Consider the following 17,368-nt stretch of genomic DNA (forward strand, 5'->3'; position numbering starts at 1 on the left):
CCAGTGATATTGGAACTGTGATACGTAGCACAGCTTAATTGATCGTCGAGTCTGCGTGGACCACGGTGGAATTGCAGATACTGTGCTGGAAAATTACATTTCTGGGCTGGTGGAAAACCGGAAGGTGTCATGGGATTAGGGTTGGGGATTAGGGTTATCACTGGGTTAGGGTTGTGAGATTGGGATTAGGGTTGATAGCCCTAACCGGGTTAGGGTTGTCAAGGTAACGGGTTAGGGTTGTGGACCCAAGTTACTAGAGTACAACCCCAACTGGTCCAACACGTCTTGAGCGAGTTTTGGCCCCTGATGTCCATACCACATCTGTTTCTAACAGCTCTGATGGTGCTCCTCACAGCTGTCTCACGTCATAATATAAGCATCCTCTCAAGCTTGACACAGTTAAGAAAATCATGTCAAACGAGATCAGGTGCAAGCGCCTCACATCCATCCCCAGGCGCGTATACACCACAGTTGTTGGATTGATGATTCCAACGCGTTTCAGGAAAGCTACGAGGTGGATGGATGACGGATGCGAAGGCACGTACTATACGTATGATATACTATACTCTCCCCCTATCACAACTAGGAGCTCGCATCTTACGGCACGACACCCTTCTGCACCCCCCTCTGCACCTCCTCCTACGCTGACATCTCTGCACCTTCCACCCCGGCATCTGCATCTTCCATCTCTAGCACTTTGTGACATCCGTATACTGATGAGCATCACCATCGTGAAGAAACATGGCCAACACGATGCTCAGTGCGATGTTATGGCGGGCATTGACGGCGGTCTGCGTATCGGCCCATGATTCGGTAACCTCACCCACGGCACCACAGGCAATGGCATCAGCCATCATGCACACAAATGTACCGCAGTTCTGGTCATTGGGCTGTCGAGGCGTGAAGAGGGTGTCAACCATTTGTTATGGACGACGCGCCCATACCATAAGCTTACCTACTGACAGCCGCCAATGTCAACCGCCAAATGTCAAACGCCAATGTCAATGTCAATGTCAGTGTCAATGTCAGTGTCAATGTCAATGTCAATGCCACTCCCCCTCTCTCCTCTCATTTCGCCAATCCTCTTGCAATATCGCCACTCCTCCTCTCTCCTCTCATTTCGCCAATCCCCCCTAGGCTTCTCCACACCCACCACTGCTTCCCCATAGCCAGCAGCTGTAGTAATGCTCTCTACGCTCGCCACGCACGCTCTAGGAGCATAGCTGGCGCCCCCCAGTCCCCTCTTGTTGTTGTTGTTCTCTGATCTGCTGGGTTGCCTATCTATAAATAGCCGGCCTCTCTTCGTCCATTCCCTTCCTCCCCAGCAGATCAACACCAGTTCTTCTCATCTCCTGTTCTAGTCCTTGTTTCTTGTTTCGCCAATACAATCTCTTGTCGCCTATCACACTCGCCCTGTCTTCCCTACTTCGCTTCCGCCCCCGTCGTCGAGATCATAACACCGTTGGTGTCGGTGTGTGATTGAGCGGGGCTTCAGTGGCTGTAATGTACCAATCCCACAAGAGGGAGCCGATATTGGCCATCTTATCAACGTAGTCGTCGTCATTCGGGCGAGGCTTCGAGTCAAATAAATCAAGGGATACGTTTTCGTGTCTGCCTAATGGCGAACCAGGGGGGCCCAGGGGTTTTGCGGACTTGGGCGCCGCCACCGCGACGAGTATTGCAAACAGGACCCAGTGCAGATTATCTGGGTTTGTTGCGAATAGCAGTATGTTGTACTCTGCAACATTGATCGACCGCTTAACATAAAACAAAAAAGGAAAGTTAGTTTAGTTAAGTACGGTACGGTTAAGTAACTTTTCTTACCGGAACAAGCCGAATAGGGACACTGGATCTCCGTGCCATTTTGACACTTTGGAGCCAAGTGGATCCAACAACTAGCAGTGGCGGATAAATGGTTGGGTGGCGTGATGACCTGGCTTGTAACAACGCGCACCACCTATATATCCAGAGACAAGCATCAGTGAGTGACAACAATAAAACATGCGCATTGGAAAGACCGCACCTGTTGACAGCTTGATCGTTCAGCCAGCTGTTGGGTTTGACAATCTTCTGAATGGTAGCGAGTTCGATGATCGACGACCCTGCCGGCATCCTCAGGTCTCCTCCTCTTTCCTTTATGCCGCAACCAAGAGCCCACTGGCCCACCGGCATGCGTTTGCTGCTGATTACGCGTTCAAGGAAGGCGAGATGCTTTTCATCCACTTTTGGCCACGGCTCGCCTTTCCACACTGCCGGCAGCCTGTTCCACCACGCTGCCGGTCCGGGAAACGTCGTTGGTAATTCGACAATCTCCGCATCATCTTCCGTTACTCCGCAGTCGGCGTCCATATCAATCCCATAGTTACAACGTACTCCCCCACCAGCTTCCCCATCGATGCCAACTCCAGTGTCCTCACCAGCCCTGCCACTGGCTTCGACACCACCGACTTTGACTTCCTCCAGTCCAATGTCCAAAGGAGTATCCCTGTCCGACCCCTCCTCCTCCGACCCCTCCTCCTCCGACCCCTCCTCCTCCGCGGCTGCAGTGGGCTTGGCCCTCTTCTCGGGGGGCGCTTGCTCCGGCTCCTCCTCCTCTGCGCGCTTGCGCTTCCCAGCCTCAGCCTCCCCCGGCGCCTTCTCCGCCGCTCTCTCTGCCGTCTTCTCCGCCACCCTCTCTGCCGCCTCCTCTTCCACCCCCTCCACACCCTCCATGGCGACCTTCACCGATGCCCCCTCGCTGACCTCCCCTGCCGCCCCTTCGCTGACTGGGGGGCCAGAAAGCGCCTCGATCTGAGCTGCCGTGGGCCCTGCCCCCTCCCAGCTGCTCTTGGTCACACCGGGCACAGATGCCAGCGGTTCCCCGGGCCTTTCTTCCGCGAAAAGGTCGTCGAAGCTCACGTCCTCGCGCCGACGGAGCTGAATGCAGTCCCAGTACAGCGAGAAGCTTGCCACCTCCTCCTTGCTTGCCGTCCTCCCAAAGATGTGGCCATACGGCAAGTACGGCGGCCAGCCCACGACAAGGAGGGGGTTTGTCAGCGCGCGGATCTGCGGCCAAGGCGTGCGCCTGATGTCCCTGCTGGATGCCTTGTTGTACTTGTCCCGAAGTGCATCGCGGAGGCCCTCTCTGTTTTTCCAGATGGGCACAATGGGCGCCAGGGGTTTGCCTGCACGGGGTGGGCGGAGCCAGAGACGACTTGGTTACGAGCGCTAGCGCGGCGGGTGACGTTAACGCGGGTCACGCACCTTCTTTTTCATCCCCATCTTTTTTAGCCCCGTGTTTTCTCTTCCCCCATTTTTCTCCCCCTCAACAAACAGGGAGCGCACGTAGGTGTCCACAGCACGCCGGGCTGCGTGGGTGGTGTCGACAGGCTGCCCCATTAGGCCCCCCGCCACGATCCGCATTGTGTCGTCGCTGTCCATGACCAGGTAGCTGCGGCCTGCGTTCCGAGAGGATGCAACTATGAGTTGGAGGGGCTCGCCGGCCAGCCTGCAGATCTCGACCAAGCTCTGGGCAGCCATGATGAGCGCCCCCTCGGCTACAACAACGTCTGCGATGGTCCCCGATATGCTCCCCGCGTCGTCGCCGAGCGCCTTCCTGTCGTCGCCGTCCAGCTGGTCAACCAGCGCCCGCGCAAGGCTACGTTGTGCACTGTGGCCAAGCAAGTTGGCGGTTGCGGGCCTCGCCTCCGCACCGGCAGCCTCCCTCATCCGCCCCATGTCGACGTCGGCTGTTTTCTGGGCTTCCGCCATGTTCAATGACCTGAACCGACCAGCGGGGTTGCCCGCCCGTAGAAGTTGACCATTCTTGTCTTCTCTTGCTGAAGGAGGCGTTTGGCGGACTTTCCACTGCACTTCTTGGGTGCGGCGCTCGCCTCCTCCTCCCCGGCCCCCTCCTCCGCGTCGCCCTCCTCCTCCCCCTCCTCCTCCTCCCCCTCCTCCTCGTACTCGCTCCCCTCGTCGCCGATGGCAAGCAGCACGCTGGTGGCCATGTCCGCCAACGCCTCGTCGCTCTCACCGTCAAAGTTGGAGCTATCAGCGGCCCTATCGGCGGCCTCTGCCACCTTTGACGGGCGGGCCAGCATCTAGAAAAGGCGGTGGGTGCGCATGTGTCGTTAGCGCCTGTGCGCGGCAGTGCCCGCGGTAGCGCCTCCCCGCCCGCGCTATCGCATGCCTATGGCAAGTCGGTGGCGAGACTATATATATATGCCAGCTGCACACGCCCATACCTCGCCCGCCGCCTTGTCAGCGGCCGCTTCCATCTTTGACCGGCTAGGGCCGGGCGCCTTTGCCGCCGCTTGGCTGCGAGTCTCCATCTTTGTACCCGCTGCGCCGCCGCTCTGTGTGGGTGTGTGTGTGTGAGTGTGTGGTGGCTGTGTGTGGGTGTGTATCTCCGTCATCCAGAGCCGGCCACGCTTGGCTGCTTAGCCAATCCGCTGGAGGTGACGCAGTCGTGGCTTGCCGGTCACACTGCTGCTGCGGCCATCGATGATCGCAGCATCTCCAAGACCACACTCCCACATGAAACGTCAAGCGCTTGCAGCGGACGACAGCCTCCTCGCCCCCCTGGCCGGCGCCTACCTCCTTCCAGCTCAAGCCCGGCAACTCACACAGCGCACACTCCGAGAATGATCAGCGCTGACGAGGTGAGTGGCCAGAGCACACTCCGAGAATGCTCAGCGCTGACGAGGTGAGTGGCCGCTGTGCAGCCGTGGGCGTCTCCGCTGGGTGTTGACCGCCTGGGCTTGCGGCCCATGTTGAGCACGACCGCCGCTTGCGGGAGGTCGACCTGCATGGGCTGTGCTGCCTGGGCGCGCTTGCTTTACGCCGATCTCGCGGCCCTTGTTGAGCACGACCGCTCTCTGGACTCCCGCAATCGCTTGAGGTGCAGCCTGGATTTGGGCACTCGCGCTGGCCCCATTCTACCAACCCACTCCCACTCCCATGCCCACGCTGCCTGCTATTTATTTCACCCCAACTAACTCATGTACACTCCATTCCCCAGACAAATCACCATGAGAGTGTCAAAGCCGCGGCAACGTTCCAAGAGCCGGCGCCTACACAGAGAATAGACGGGGCACGGTGCCCAGGACCGTTCCGGTTTAACGTGCGGGGGACGAATTTCTCCCCAAAATCCATTGAGGGCTGACTAGTACAGCGTGGGGCGAAAATGGTTCCCCCGACGGCGTGGCGGACAATAGATGGAAGCAAAGCCCGTTAGGGTTGTTGACGCTCGGCCTTACAGCCTTCACGCTGCAGCGCGAAATCACACTGGGCTCTCCCCGCTCGCGGTTCGCTATCGCTCACATACCTCAAAGCGACATCAAAAGCGCAACGCGAGTGCCCAAATCCAGGCTGCCCCTCAAGCGATTGCGGAAGTACCGAGGGCCACCGGCACCGGCACCTCCAAAAAGCAATGGCAGAATGCTGCCCAGCAAAAGTCAAGCTAACAATCATGCCTGGCCATGCCGGCAGTGAATACCACGCCTGGCCGTGCCGGCAGTGGTCATAGCTCTTCTAGCTGCAGGGCAACAGTGCCATTGCATTCTGTGGAAAAAAGTTTGGCAATTGCCGGAGGATCTTGGGCTGGGGAGAGGACTATGAAGAAAATGACCCGGGTGCTGTAGCCTGTGAGTCGCGGACGCGCCGACAGTGGACACTGACTTAATGTTGGGGGGGTCCCAGCTTTATGGACACTGGCTAGCTTGCGCTTATTGTGAGTGCAAAGAAGCGCCGAAAACTGCGATGAGCGATGTTGGTGGTTTCCCCAGAGCCCCGTCGAGATGGAGCTGTGTGAAACGGGAGGAATAAAACAAAAAGGAGCATGAGGCAGAGCAAAAATGGTCGTGCATCGAGCTGTTTGAGAGCGGGTAAGGACTGGAGGATTGGTTGAGGCACATTTCGGTTGCTTTCTGTTGCGATACTTAGTTGTGCTGTTCAGTTAACACCCACGAAGCGCCGAGCGCGACAGTAGTTACCACGCCGCGCCTAGCGCGACAGGGGTCATAATCTGAACAAACAAAGAAGTTGTCTGGGAGTGGGAATTGAGCTTGCTACCTGCACATCTGCAAGGAGAGCAGTATTCAACTGTGCCAAAGCGCCAGTGTTGTCAGAATGCAATTACAGTAGTACCAGAAGGGTGTACTGTTACGGTACAGGTGGCCAAAAGAGCGTCCGAGAGAGCGTTCCATCACGTGGGTTTCATCACGTGAGCGTTGCGCAGGCTTTAATAAGTCTGATGTCCACGAAGGCACCGACGAAAGATTAAGAGTATGCGAAAAGCCAAAACTAGAGCTGGAGGATATACTAAAAACTAAGTAAGAGAAAGTAAATCAAGAGAATCATATGACTAAAAAAAAGGGGTAACAGCCAAGCTCGGGCCCGTACGCCATCGCCCACGACGGCGTCAGCAATTCAAACGCGTCCTTCTCATTCAAGGAACCGCATCTCCCTCTTGCGGTTCTTTGCGTACTTGTCCTTGTACGTGTCCCAGATATGCATCAGCTCGTCGAGGTACTTCTGTTGGTACTCGAGTAGGATTTCTTGGGAGGGGTTTTCGATTTTGGGGCATTCGATTGGTCGTCCGACTAGAATCATGCGACGTTAGAAACATGAGAGAAGAGAGGAATGTGATTCTCTTTTCGAGATACTCACCAACGGAAACAACAGCCCGACGATACGGCATGATCCCAAAACTGTAGTTGAACACACCGCGGCCGAAGAAGAGCGGGGGCGCGAATGTCATGTATTTCTGGAAGAGCGCTTGCATGGTGCGCACGGCGGACCCGGGCGGGTTGGGGACTTGGTCCCAGAGGTCGTTTTCACCTGGGGGGGGGGGGGGGGGGGGGGGGGAAAGAGATGGAGTGAGATGGGGTGATTCTCATGATATGCAATATGAATGACGCTTCCCTCGCTCCGCTCGCCAAGTGAGTACCTACCAAAACTGTAAACCGGCACAAGATCCGCCCCATTCCTCAGCGCAACCTTGATAAACCCTAACCGTTTCCTCACAATCAAATCCGCAATCCCCGGAAATGCATGCAAACTCTCCGTCGCGCCGCCCACAACAATCATGCAACTATGTCCGGGCCCTTTATTCAAAATATTATCGCACGACCGGCGGCTGACGGACGAGATTCCCAGCGAGAGGAGGACTTCGCGCCAGAGGGGGAGGTTGAAGTTGGTCTGCAGGGTCATGAGACGGATGTTGAGCCCGGGGAATTTGTGCGAGAAGGAGGAGGCTTCGGTGCCAAAGTTGAGGAAGGAGCCGAGGGCGATGATTCCTAAAAAAATAATACGAACAAAAAAGGTAAGGTCACCGATGGGATTCGAAAGCATGCCAAGCGAAATAAGGCAGGCGACCGTTGAATGGTCAAATGGATGGTTCGATGGTTGAATGGTATTCTGCTCCCTCCGGTCGCGACGATAAGGTTGGGGATACATGGTGAGGGGAGTATTGCGCCTTTGGCGCAATGTGCTGCTCGCTTCGCTCGCAAAAGATCTGACGCTCGCTAAGAAATGCGGTGAGGGGAGTATTGCGCCTCTGGCGCAATGTGGCTCGCTCCGCTCGCTCATACATACCATGAGGATGATAACCAAAAAGATAGTTCCTACTGGGGTCCAACTCCGCCATCGACACGAGTTGGATCGGGAAATAATCCTTACACCACCTCCAAATCGGCAATTTCCTCATCCACATGACCCTCCTCGCACCCGTCTCGGGACTCGGATCCAAAATGATAAACACGACATATGCGAGCGCCAGAGGTGTGAATTTCGGAGTAAAGAGAAAGTAGAAGAATATAGCGAAGGAGATGGGTATGAGGAGCATCCAGAGGAGGACTGACGCGGTCTGACGACGGCGGGGGAGAGGGAGCGAGAGGGGGGCCCATTGAACTGCCATTTTGAGTGGGGAGGCTGGTGTTGTGGTGGTGGTGAGGGATGGGCAGGACCGGCCTGATGGAAAAAAAAAGCCTCGTTTGACGTCGAGAATGGACAGGTGTCGACCAGCGTGTGGTGCGTTCGAACAGCGAAGCGAGGTAAGGAAGAGGCCTGACAGGAGACTGCAGATGAGTAGCCGGCCTGCAGCAGAGCGGTTCCCTTTATGATGGGGAGAGTGCAGTGGAGGAGTGGAGGGGATGTGCAGCGGCAGGAGCAAGGGAGGTTGGAGGAGTGGACCGTTGCAAAAGACGCAAAATGTGCGCGAGGGCGGAAGGGGCGGAAAGAGTGTTCTGTCACGAAAACGGCGCGCGCACATGCGAGATTGTGGCCCTTGCGTCCCCCTCTCTCACTTGCGACATGCCAATTCAATCGGACATCCCAGGACATCCATTCTTCGTACTGTACAAGCCATAATATGTACTGTACTGTACAAGGGCTTCACAACTGATGAGCGTCGTTTTACTTCCCCCGATGCTCTTTGAACGTCTTGGCGATGCTCCTCCCATTCTCAATGTCCCTCCTACACAGTTCATCCACCTGTTTGCTCTTCTGAGCCACCTCTGCCACCTCCCTCACTCTACCAATAGGAACCACCACTACGCCGTCTACATCCGCCACAATAATATCTCCAGTCTCCACCACAACGCAATATGGGTCCAGTGACGGCTGCGGTGGTGCACCATTCACCTGACGTCCATCCAGAAAAGTCAACCTCTCACCAACACTCGCAGCCCTCGAAAACCCACCACTCCCAATCGTACTAGTCCCCATAGCCCAAAGTTTAATCCCGAGGTCCCAATGCTCTCTCAAATCCCGTATTCTCCCATGCACAACCACCCCTGCACACCCCAGCTCACTTGCCCGCAAGGACATCAGACCACCCCATACCGCGTTCACCGCCGTCGCCGCCTCCTCATCTTTGATCACCACCACATGGTAATCCGGGATGGTGTCAACGTGATGCGTGCCGGGCGGTAAACGCGGGGAGGTGGTATTTTTCGCGTGGACCAGGCGAATAGTATACGCCGGACCGCAGATGCGCGCCTCCTGAACGACGCGGTTCGTTGGGTCGGGCGAGCGGAGAGTGAGCGATGGCAGAAGCGAAGGGAGAGAGAGTTTCGTGAGGGCGTCGGAGAGGTCGCAGGTGGAGAAGGGGGCGAGGAGGTCGATTGCTTCGATGTGCAGGGCGCTTCGCTGCGTAAAGGCGGGTTTGTTACTGGTGGTTGTGGAAGCTGCTGACTCACGGTTGCCTGACCTCTGGCGCTCGGCGGAGAGTGACGCTGATGAGGCCATAGTGTGTGTGTGTGTGCGTGGGCTGGGGGTTGCTGGGTGAGACCTTCTGGGGAGATGAGCAGCGCAAGATTGTGGGTGGGTCCTTGGGTGTCGGTGGTGTTTTAGGACGTGGTCGCCTGGTAGCGCAGAACAAGGCAACAACTGCTTTTTCTCGCAGACTTCCACTCCAGAAGAACCCCCACTTTCGTCCCCCCCCTCAACACAGCCGACCTCTCAAAAGATGACCCGGGACAAGCGCAAAAAGCGCAAAGACCACGCGACAAAAAAAGCCGTCTCGAAATCCCAAAAGGCCTCCAAACAAGCCTCCAAAGCAGAACGCAAGGACTCGCGCCACGCCTCCAAATTCGACGACGACGGCGACGAGGAGGACATTGAGATTCTGATCAAGCAGTTTCAGGAGGGGGATAGGAGGATTGGGGTTGCCGAGGAGGTTGCATGTGAGCCGCCGAGTCCAAGGGCGAATGCGAGTTGGGTTGCTGCTGCAGGGAATGCGCCGTTTGTGTGGTTGTTTGGGGGCGAGCATTGTACGGGGAGGAAGGTGAAGGTTTACGGGGAGCTTTTTAAGTGAGTATGGGATTCGGGCGGAGCGAGTAGAAGGCGAGCGGCAGCGAGCCCCAATTGGGCGGGAAGCCCAGGAATGCTTGAGGTCCGGTCCGCAAGCGAAGCGAGCAGGGTAGCATTTAGGTGGCTGATGGTGACGTTCAATGGTCTTTGACCGATCATTGATCCCGTCTTACCCACACCAGATACAGAATCGACAAAAAAGACTGGCGTCGCATCAACACCCCCGTCTCGCCACCCCCCCGCAGCGGGCACCAAACCGTCGTCCTCACCAACGGCAAGCTGCTCGTTTTCGGCGGCGAGTACACCTCGCCGTCGCAGAACCAGTTCCATCACTGGAAAGATTGCTGGGTGTTTGATCCCAAGGAACTTAAATGGGAGCAGCTGGATATACCGACACCGAGCGCGAGGAGTGGGCATCGGATGACTGTTTGGAAGAATTTTGTTGTGAGTGATGCTTTTCGAGCCTACCCAGGAAATCCCTCGATTTCCCTGATTTCTCATCACCGACTCGATCATTATCACGCACAGGTCCTATTCGGCGGCTTCTACGACAACTACAAAACAACAAAATACCACGACGACCTCTGGCTGTTCGACACGACCGAGTACAAATGGTCCAAAGTCGAGTTTTCGTCCCTTGCTTCTAAGCCTGGGTAAGGGGGCCCATTCATTTGTTACCCACTTCATTCACAATCAACCGCCCTGTTCTTGATTAAGTTTTGTGATGTTCATAGACCACGCTCAGGCTTCCAATTCATAACCCACAACGACACAATCTACCTCTACGGCGGCTACTGCAAAAAACAAATCGACGGCGATCGCGAGAGCGGGCATGTCTATTCCGGTAAAACATTTCCCCTCCACCCTCCCCACCAACCCCCGCCCCCCCCCCCCCCCTAACCCTCCTCTCCCCTAGACATGTGGCTCCTCCAAATGTCCGCGGACCCCTCCCTCATCACATGGAGCCTGACAAAAAAAGCCGGCAAGCCGCCCCCGAAACGCGCCGGCTGCACAATGATCATGCATAAGAACCGCGGAATCCGTTTCGGAGGCGTGGAGGATAACGAAGACGACGAAGACGTGGTGTGCCGGAACGACATGTATGCGTTCGAGGTTGAGAAGGGGAGGTGGTTTGGCGTTACCATCAAGAGCGGGAAGGCCAAGACCGATGACCCAGTAGCGGAGTTAGACCCAGCGGCAGAGACCCCCGCGGCGATAGACCCATCCCAGCCCCACCCCCGCTACAACGCGATGCTGGCAACCTACAAGTCCCAGCTGATACTCTACGGCGGGCTGTTTGAGGATAAGAAGTCGGAGCATACCTTGGATGATCTGTGGGTGGTGAATCTGGATAAAGGCGGGCCGTGGGAGGTGGTGCAGAGGGGTGGGTGGGAGAGGGGGGGTACTTCGATGGCGGCGCTGCGTGAGGCGAAGACGGGTGAGGAAACGAAGGAGGGTGGGGAAGAGGAGGAGAGTGGGAGTGATAGCGATAGCAGCGATAGCAGTAGCGATGAAGAGTAAGGATGTCGTGAAAATGTGGTTGTGAGCGGAATGTGGGTTTTTTGTACATAGAAACATAGGTAGCGTATCGCGAGACTGCCCCTACTCCAGGCTGCCTCAGGCGATTGCGGAAGTTGAGTCGAGAGAGCGTACCGCGAGACTGCCCCTACTCCAGGCTGCCTCAAGCGGTTGCGGAAGTCGAGTCGAGAAGGTAGCGAATCGCGAGGCTGCTCCTATTCCGAGCTGCCTCAAGCGGTTGCGGAAGTTGAGTCGAGAAGGTAGCGAATCGCGAGGCTGCTCCTATTCCGAGCTGCCTCAGGCGATTGCGCAAGTGGATAGCGTATCGCGAGGCTGCTCCTATTCCGAGCTGCCTCAGGCGATCGTGTCGTGAAGAGTGAAGTGAATCGCAGAATGTGGAGCGGCGACTGCGACGGCAACCGAATTCGATCTGCAGTCTGAGAGGGAGTGTTGTAAACAACCTGTTTCAAGCCACAGCATCCGGGGGATAAGGGAAAGAGAGAGCTCGAGCCAAAATCAACCCCAGAAGCTACCCTCGCTGCCCAGCTACTGTAAGCTGCCCTGGAAGCTACCCCACATCCTTTACACGCGTGTAAAAAACGTCCCCACTCTACTCCTTCCCAACCCCCTTCCTTCCCAACGCAATTATTGTGAGCAGTAAGCATCCCCGTGTTCACCTTCAACCGCCACCAGGTAACAACCGCAATTCCTCACCGTCTTCAGCTCCATGACCACAGCACTGACGCGAGTTCTTTGACACACAGCTATCACGGCAATCACCTGCAACATGTCTCTCGACTGACTTAAGGCACAGCACAGTCATCATGTCTTCACACCAGGCGCTCCAGGGGCACCTGTGGTGTGGCATCTTTACTGGAGCAACCACACCACGGCGGAAGAGGAGGAAGGTTGCTCCGGTTACCCCGCGGTTGCCCATACGTCTGCCAACCGCCGCTGTGCAGACACCAGTGCAACCCCCGCGATTTGAGTTCCCATCGTCTGTCCAGCACCACTTGCCCCAAGCAATTGCAGACATGGTTGGCGAGAGTTCCGGCGACGAAGATGAAGATGGGCAGCAGGAGCAGCATCAGCGGCAAGGGCTTTCACCCGTCGAAAGGGGTCTGCAGCGTCCGTTGAACCTCCCCGCTCCCATCCCTTTCCGGTTTCCCAGCACACCGGGTGGATCCCTGGTGCTTGAACCCCCGCCTCCACCACCAGTTCAACGACCCCGCCCGCAGACACATGCCAGCACAAAGGTTTCCCTTCACCGAATCCAAAATCACAATCAAGTCCAAAGGGAGCGCCTAACAACGTTCATCGCCGATGTTCATGTCCTTGCGCGCCACACCACCTTCTTTATCAAGTACTACCTTGGTGAGTTTTTGAGGTACACTACACTGTATATTTCCCATAAAACAATGTCCTGACTGCTACATCTGCCCACCCCACCACAGCTGATCATCCTCTACACGATTTCCCGGACATCACCGACAAGCACATTAGTGTGATATTTGAGCTGCTAAACAATCCGGGCTACAACGGCAATCCGGTCATCGTGCAAGAATTGCGTCCACGGGTTCAAGAGTACTGTAATGTTCACGGATTTGCCCCCATCCGCATGCGAAATAGCCAACAGACCGCAGCGTACACAGCTACGAGCATCTTCACCAACCTCAAAGTCAACGTACAGGAGCATTTTATGCAAATGTTTCTGCGCTATGTCAATGAAAGGCTTGGTTTGAAGCAAGTCGTACTGCATCTCCGGAGAGCGCAGCGGCGACACTATTATCGGCGTGTCCATCAATTTACAAAGTACGCAACGTTTGAAGAGTATCCAACCGAAGAGGAATTTGCGCGCCTCACACGAATTGAGCGGACCGTCCTCGACGAGTTATGGGCTCTGTTTCCTCCCCAGGATGAGCCGCTTGCGTACAGCCTTGCAGTGGACGCAATGGCATATTTAGGTGAGTTAGTATATTCCCCCCCCCCCCCCCGCGGTGCCCTCTTTTGTCTAATCATGGTCCGCACCTGCCTCATCACAGGTGCCTATTGTGAGCTCTCATGCCTCTATGAGCGCCGTGGAATGCGGCTGTTTTCCGCTATCCCGCTGCGCAAATCTCGAATCCAGTCATCTGTTCGGATCGACACGCTGATCCTAGGCACTCATATCCTGGATGTTGGCCGACGTCCCACGGGGAAACTCACTGATGAACGCAAGCAGGAGCTGTGGGGGCAGTTTCTCAATGTGAATGTAAGTCTGTATCCTTCCGCTCTTATTTCAATCACCTTACTGAATGACGGATTATAGGACAAGGTCTTCAAACATTGAAAGAAGCTTGGTCTCAAATTTGATGGGTCAATCAGCACAAACGGGTATTCCGTTACCATCCACTTCAAGAAGCCAGGGCTCAAGTATGGGCATCGGGCCCGGAAGCGCAGCAAGCCGCAAATGCGGGAAGAAGTCAAGCAGCTGTATTTTGAGCACCACATTGCGGAACTACGCGAGGCTCCAAACATCGTCTGCATTGATCCGGGCAAGCATGACCTCCTGTTCTGTCGAGACATCGAGAAGGAGCGCCCATTTCGGTACGTTCCAGTTGATTACTGCTTTTGACATTCCGTTGCCACATTCTCACAATGCACCACCCCGTACCAGATACACATCCACTCAACGGGCGGTAGAGACAAAGTCTCGGTTCTTTCGAAGAGACATGACAGAGTGAAAGATCAATGCCGGCGTCGCCGAGATGGAATCACATATTCCGTCGCAGAAGAGCATGAACATCGAGGCGTTCTCAGCGTTCATTGTGGATCACATACATGCAGGTATGATGTTCTACTTAATTTTGATTCTCAAATTTAATGATACATGGGCTGACATCCCATCCATATCCCAGATCCCGCCCTGGATGAGTTTTACCGGGATCAGATTCACGTGGCTCGCAGATTCAAGGCGTTCTCTGCGGCAAAAGTCTGAGAGCAAGCTCATCAAGAACATGTGACGCCTGTATGGAAAGCATTTTGTGGTCATCTTGGGTGATTGGAGCGACGCTGGGAAGACCATGTGCTTTCAGGAGTCATCAAAGACCAAGGGGTGAGTGACCATCATTTGTGGTACCTACTATGTATTTTAATATGCCAACTCATCATGGAAATCAGATTCCGCACCCTCTTTGCAAGAAACAGCATTCCATGCTACTTGCTAGATGAGTATCGAACGTCTTCCGTGTGCCCAGACTGCCACGGGTGTGTGAAGAAAAACATCGGACGCCGGCTGTCACCTCGGCCGTGGCAAGCTCGAAAGGGAAGAATGGAATACGTCCATGGATTGGTGGGTTGCCCCAACCCCGAATGTATCAACCAAGACTGGACGCCGTTTGAGATTCCTGGAAGACAACCACTACGACTACGGATGAAAGTGCACAATCGGGACGTCCTAAGCACCAAGAATTTCCTCTCGATTGTGCGTTCGGTGGTGCTTGGCAATGGCCGCAGACCAGACGCATTCTCCCGGTAGTCTAGAGTTTTCACCCCATCCCATTTTCCGTGGTGGTTATCTGCCATCCACATCATTGTACCTCTGCCTGAGGCGTCGCCGATGAGGGCAACTTGTAGAAACAAAATAGATGGTAATGCGATATATGGGTCGAGGCGGTGGGGTCGCTTCTACGTTCACCGCGCACTATCCCGCTCCAGGATCCTCTCCAACACCCTCCCGACCTGCGCGCCACACGTCTCGAACCAACTTAACGTCTTCTCATCCTCCACAAGCGTCTTTACCGCCTCCATGACACTCGCACAGGTCTGTGCGAGCGCAGAGGCGGCCGCGGCGACTTCGCTGGCGTGGAGGGGCGGCTCGATGAGGAGGGCGAGGTCGTCGACGCGGTGGGAGGTTTCAAGGGAGACGCGGGCGAGGGTGTCTTGGATGAGGGTGCGTTCGGTGAGGAGGGCTTCTGATTCTGTTCTTGTCGTTGTTGTTGGTGGGGTTTTGGATGCGGATGGTTGTTCCTCGTTTTGCACTGCCACGATGACTTTCTTGAGCAGGAGTTTTGTGGCCTTCATGATGACCAGACATTGGTTGGCGAGTTCCTTTTCCGAGGGTGTGAACTGCCTGCCGCCTTCATCCTCAGCATCCCCGTCGGCATCATCCCCCTCGTCCTCGCCCATGAGGTCGCCCCACCCCCCAGCGCCCCCACCACCACCACCATTCTCAATCGTCCCCTCAACCTCCTCAATCGCATCCTCAACAAGCCCCAATCGATCCCTGACTCGCCTCGCAACCGCCTCCCCATTCCTAAACGCCATCCCCTCAACAACCTCACACGTCTTCCACACCAACCCCGTCGAACTCGCATATCCGATGCTGTTGCTCCCTGTTTTCAACTCCCGCGGCGTCGTTAGGAAGTTGTTAGCGAGGGAGGCGACGTCAGTGAAGAGTAAAGAGACGGTGGAGCGGATCTCGTCTTGGAGGACGGACCCGAGGGACCCGGGGACGGAGTCGATCAGAGCCGAGAGGTGGAGCAGGCATTTGTGGATTTCGGACGTGACTTTGGGGGTGTCACGCGATTTTTCGGGGGCTATCAGGGAGAGCTACGGGGAGGAGAGGAGGGTGTGTGGGTGAGCGATCGGGTGTGTAGGGACGACGGATGATGGAAACCTTCATCAACAATCATCAACCCATCAACTCATCAACTCATCAACTATCAACCATCAACCCATAAACAACCATCGACCATCAGCATGGAGCGGATGGTTGAACGATACCCTGCACGCTCCGCGACGTTGGACTGGTGTGTGATCCGCAATCCTGCGCCTTCGGCCTCGTCGCACTCAAGCATTCCTGGGCCTACGGCCCAATTGGGCTTACGGCCAAGTTGGGCTCACTATCGTTGGCCTTCTCCTCACTTCGCTCGGGACCCTCAAGCATCCCTCGCCTCGCTCGGCCCTCCCTCTCACTCGCCTTCCCTCCCCCAATCCATTTCACACCCCTCACCTTGGTGGCATTATGACTCAGCAACTTCACCGTATTCTTCGTCTCCGTCTCAAACCATCTCTGGTCAAACTCCTTCAGCGGCAGTCCACTCGTCGTGTCCCTCTTCTGCAGTTCCTGGGATAGGTGTAAGGCGAGGTCTATGAGGGTTGCGAGGTCCACGTCGAAGTTGGGGGCGGGAGTGGACGGGGTTGGGGGGGTTGTCATTGTGGTGGTGCGGGCGAAGCTGAGTGGGCTGGGGCTGGTGTCGGGTGGTTGTTGTTGATCCAATAGGTGGTCCAGTCTAGTCGGCGGCAACGGAAGTCAAGGTTGGTGGCGGTTTGGCTGAAGTTGCTGAAGTTGCCTTTTGCGCTTTTGCGAGAGGGCCAGTCAAAAGGAACACGGCGGCCCCCCCCAAGACCTATATATACAGTGCACGCTTCCAGCCTGTGCATCCACTCTGAGGACGTCGGCAATAGTGCCACACAACCAGAAAGCCGTGGGTAGGTGTAGAATGCACATCTGCAGTGAGAATGCTGGAGCAATTCCCGTACATTTCCACATTTCCGCTTTCCCTTTTTTTAACAGTTTGCATACTCATCCAGCACGTTCTTAACGACGTTATAAATGCCACGTACAAAAGAAGAAATCCGGGAGTGGCTGGACATGGAGCTCCCTACCGTCTTAGCAGGCCGTGAGCCAAAGGCGGTGGTCGAGGCCATGCGGGAATTCGCCAATGGGGACCCTGATGTTCTGTCTCAACTCTTTGATTCAACAATCACCATTGCCGCCCACGGCCACGCTCGAAAAAGAAACGAGGCGCGTCGAAAGATATCTGAGTTGGGCAACGCGGAAGCCTGCAAAGAATAGAGAGTATGGGAGAGGTGTTAGGCAGATACAAGCCGTTGTCGTCATCAATGTACCGTGGAATGAACTTTATTGGACCCGCAAGAATGTAGGATGAAGTGGATATGCATGTATTGCAGTTGATGGGGAGCCAGCCAAGAGCCAGGGAAAAATAATAGGATGTACTGTACAGATTTTCCTAAATCCTGACATCCTTCGCGGTATATTTGCAAGGAGCGC

At 55.7% G+C, this 17,368-nt stretch overlaps 7 protein-coding genes across 7 annotated transcripts; 3 read left to right on the top strand and 4 right to left on the bottom strand.

Annotated features, from left to right (window-relative positions):
* Positions 1-774: 774 nt before the first annotated feature.
* On the bottom strand, positions 775-4,871 carry EV422DRAFT_579456 (uncharacterized protein; the record flags this gene model as incomplete). Its single annotated transcript, XM_053073319.1, is given in 7 exon segments — positions 775-918; positions 2,021-3,164; positions 3,240-3,735; positions 3,771-4,082; positions 4,227-4,337; positions 4,519-4,588; positions 4,608-4,871. Coding segments are annotated over 7 exon segments (2,460 nt in total), but the record flags the coding sequence as incomplete, so codon positions are not given.
* Positions 4,872-6,426: 1,555 nt separating this feature from the next.
* EV422DRAFT_498035 (diacylglycerol acyltransferase) lies at positions 6,427-7,900 on the bottom strand (the record flags this gene model as incomplete). The annotated part of the gene is made up of 4 exons (XM_053067983.1): positions 6,427-6,584; positions 6,652-6,822; positions 6,936-7,280; positions 7,579-7,900. 4 exons carry the CDS (start codon positions 7,898-7,900, stop codon positions 6,427-6,429), a joined length of 996 nt encoding a protein of 331 aa, XP_052924290.1.
* Positions 7,901-8,397: 497 nt separating this feature from the next.
* On the bottom strand, positions 8,398-9,231 carry EV422DRAFT_551026 (ribonuclease E inhibitor RraA/Dimethylmenaquinone methyltransferase; the record flags this gene model as incomplete). Its single annotated transcript, XM_053071805.1, has 2 exons — positions 8,398-9,110; positions 9,183-9,231. 2 exons carry the CDS (start codon positions 9,229-9,231, stop codon positions 8,398-8,400), a joined length of 762 nt encoding a protein of 253 aa, XP_052924291.1.
* Positions 9,185-11,691, top strand: EV422DRAFT_112068 (uncharacterized protein). The gene is made up of 5 exons (XM_053064607.1): positions 9,185-9,795; positions 9,978-10,239; positions 10,324-10,448; positions 10,530-10,639; positions 10,712-11,691. The coding sequence occupies exons 1-5, from the start codon at positions 9,452-9,454 to the stop codon at positions 11,314-11,316; spliced, it is 1,446 nt and encodes a 481-aa protein (XP_052924292.1). The 5' UTR covers positions 9,185-9,451; the 3' UTR covers positions 11,317-11,691.
* EV422DRAFT_621150 (uncharacterized protein) lies at positions 11,690-14,290 on the top strand (the record flags this gene model as incomplete). The annotated part of the gene is made up of 8 exons (XM_053074127.1): positions 11,690-12,006; positions 12,078-12,687; positions 12,768-13,277; positions 13,356-13,564; positions 13,646-13,899; positions 13,970-13,991; positions 14,085-14,139; positions 14,211-14,290. Exons 2-8 carry the CDS (start codon positions 12,138-12,140, stop codon positions 14,288-14,290), a joined length of 1,680 nt encoding a protein of 559 aa, XP_052924293.1. The 5' UTR covers positions 11,690-12,006; positions 12,078-12,137.
* On the top strand, positions 14,206-14,907 carry EV422DRAFT_111851 (uncharacterized protein). Its single transcript, XM_053064605.1, has one exon. It carries the CDS (start codon positions 14,462-14,464, stop codon positions 14,828-14,830), a length of 369 nt encoding a protein of 122 aa, XP_052924294.1. The 5' UTR covers positions 14,206-14,461; the 3' UTR covers positions 14,831-14,907.
* EV422DRAFT_111996 (Grap2 and cyclin-D-interacting-domain-containing protein) lies at positions 14,908-16,878 on the bottom strand. Its single transcript, XM_053064606.1, has 3 exons — positions 16,307-16,878; positions 15,541-15,903; positions 14,908-15,471 (listed from the first exon to the last, which is right to left on the bottom strand). Exons 1-3 carry the CDS (start codon positions 16,508-16,510, stop codon positions 14,986-14,988), a joined length of 1,053 nt encoding a protein of 350 aa, XP_052924295.1. The 5' UTR covers positions 16,511-16,878; the 3' UTR covers positions 14,908-14,985.
* Between the last annotated feature and the right edge of the window lie 490 nt (positions 16,879-17,368).

The sequence above is a fragment of the Fimicolochytrium jonesii genome (assembly GCF_025526975.1).
Source record: "Fimicolochytrium jonesii strain JEL569 chromosome Unknown EV422scaffold_17, whole genome shotgun sequence".
In the NCBI taxonomy this organism is placed as follows: domain Eukaryota; kingdom Fungi; phylum Chytridiomycota; class Chytridiomycetes; order Spizellomycetales; family Powellomycetaceae; genus Fimicolochytrium; species Fimicolochytrium jonesii.

Coding starts and splice junctions, on each gene's coding strand:
- EV422DRAFT_112068 (XM_053064607.1), top strand. CDS start 9,452: ATGACCCGGGACAAGCGCAAAAAGCGCAAAGACCACGCGACAAAAAAA. Junction 10,449..10,529: donor TCCCTTGCTTCTAAGCCTGG/GTAAGGGGGCCC, acceptor TGATGTTCATAG/ACCACGCTCAGGCTTCCAAT. Junction 10,640..10,711: donor GAGCGGGCATGTCTATTCCG/GTAAAACATTTC, acceptor CCTCTCCCCTAG/ACATGTGGCTCCTCCAAATG.
- EV422DRAFT_111851 (XM_053064605.1), top strand. CDS start 14,462: ATGGAAATCAGATTCCGCACCCTCTTTGCAAGAAACAGCATTCCATGC.
- EV422DRAFT_111996 (XM_053064606.1), bottom strand. CDS start 16,510: ATGACAACCCCCCCAACCCCGTCCACTCCCGCCCCCAACTTCGACGTG. Junction 15,904..16,306: donor TGAGTCATAATGCCACCAAG/GTGAGGGGTGTG, acceptor TCCTCCCCGTAG/CTCTCCCTGATAGCCCCCGA. Junction 15,472..15,540: donor TTGAGGATGCGATTGAGGAG/GTTGAGGGGACG, acceptor CTCATGGGCGAG/GACGAGGGGGATGATGCCGA.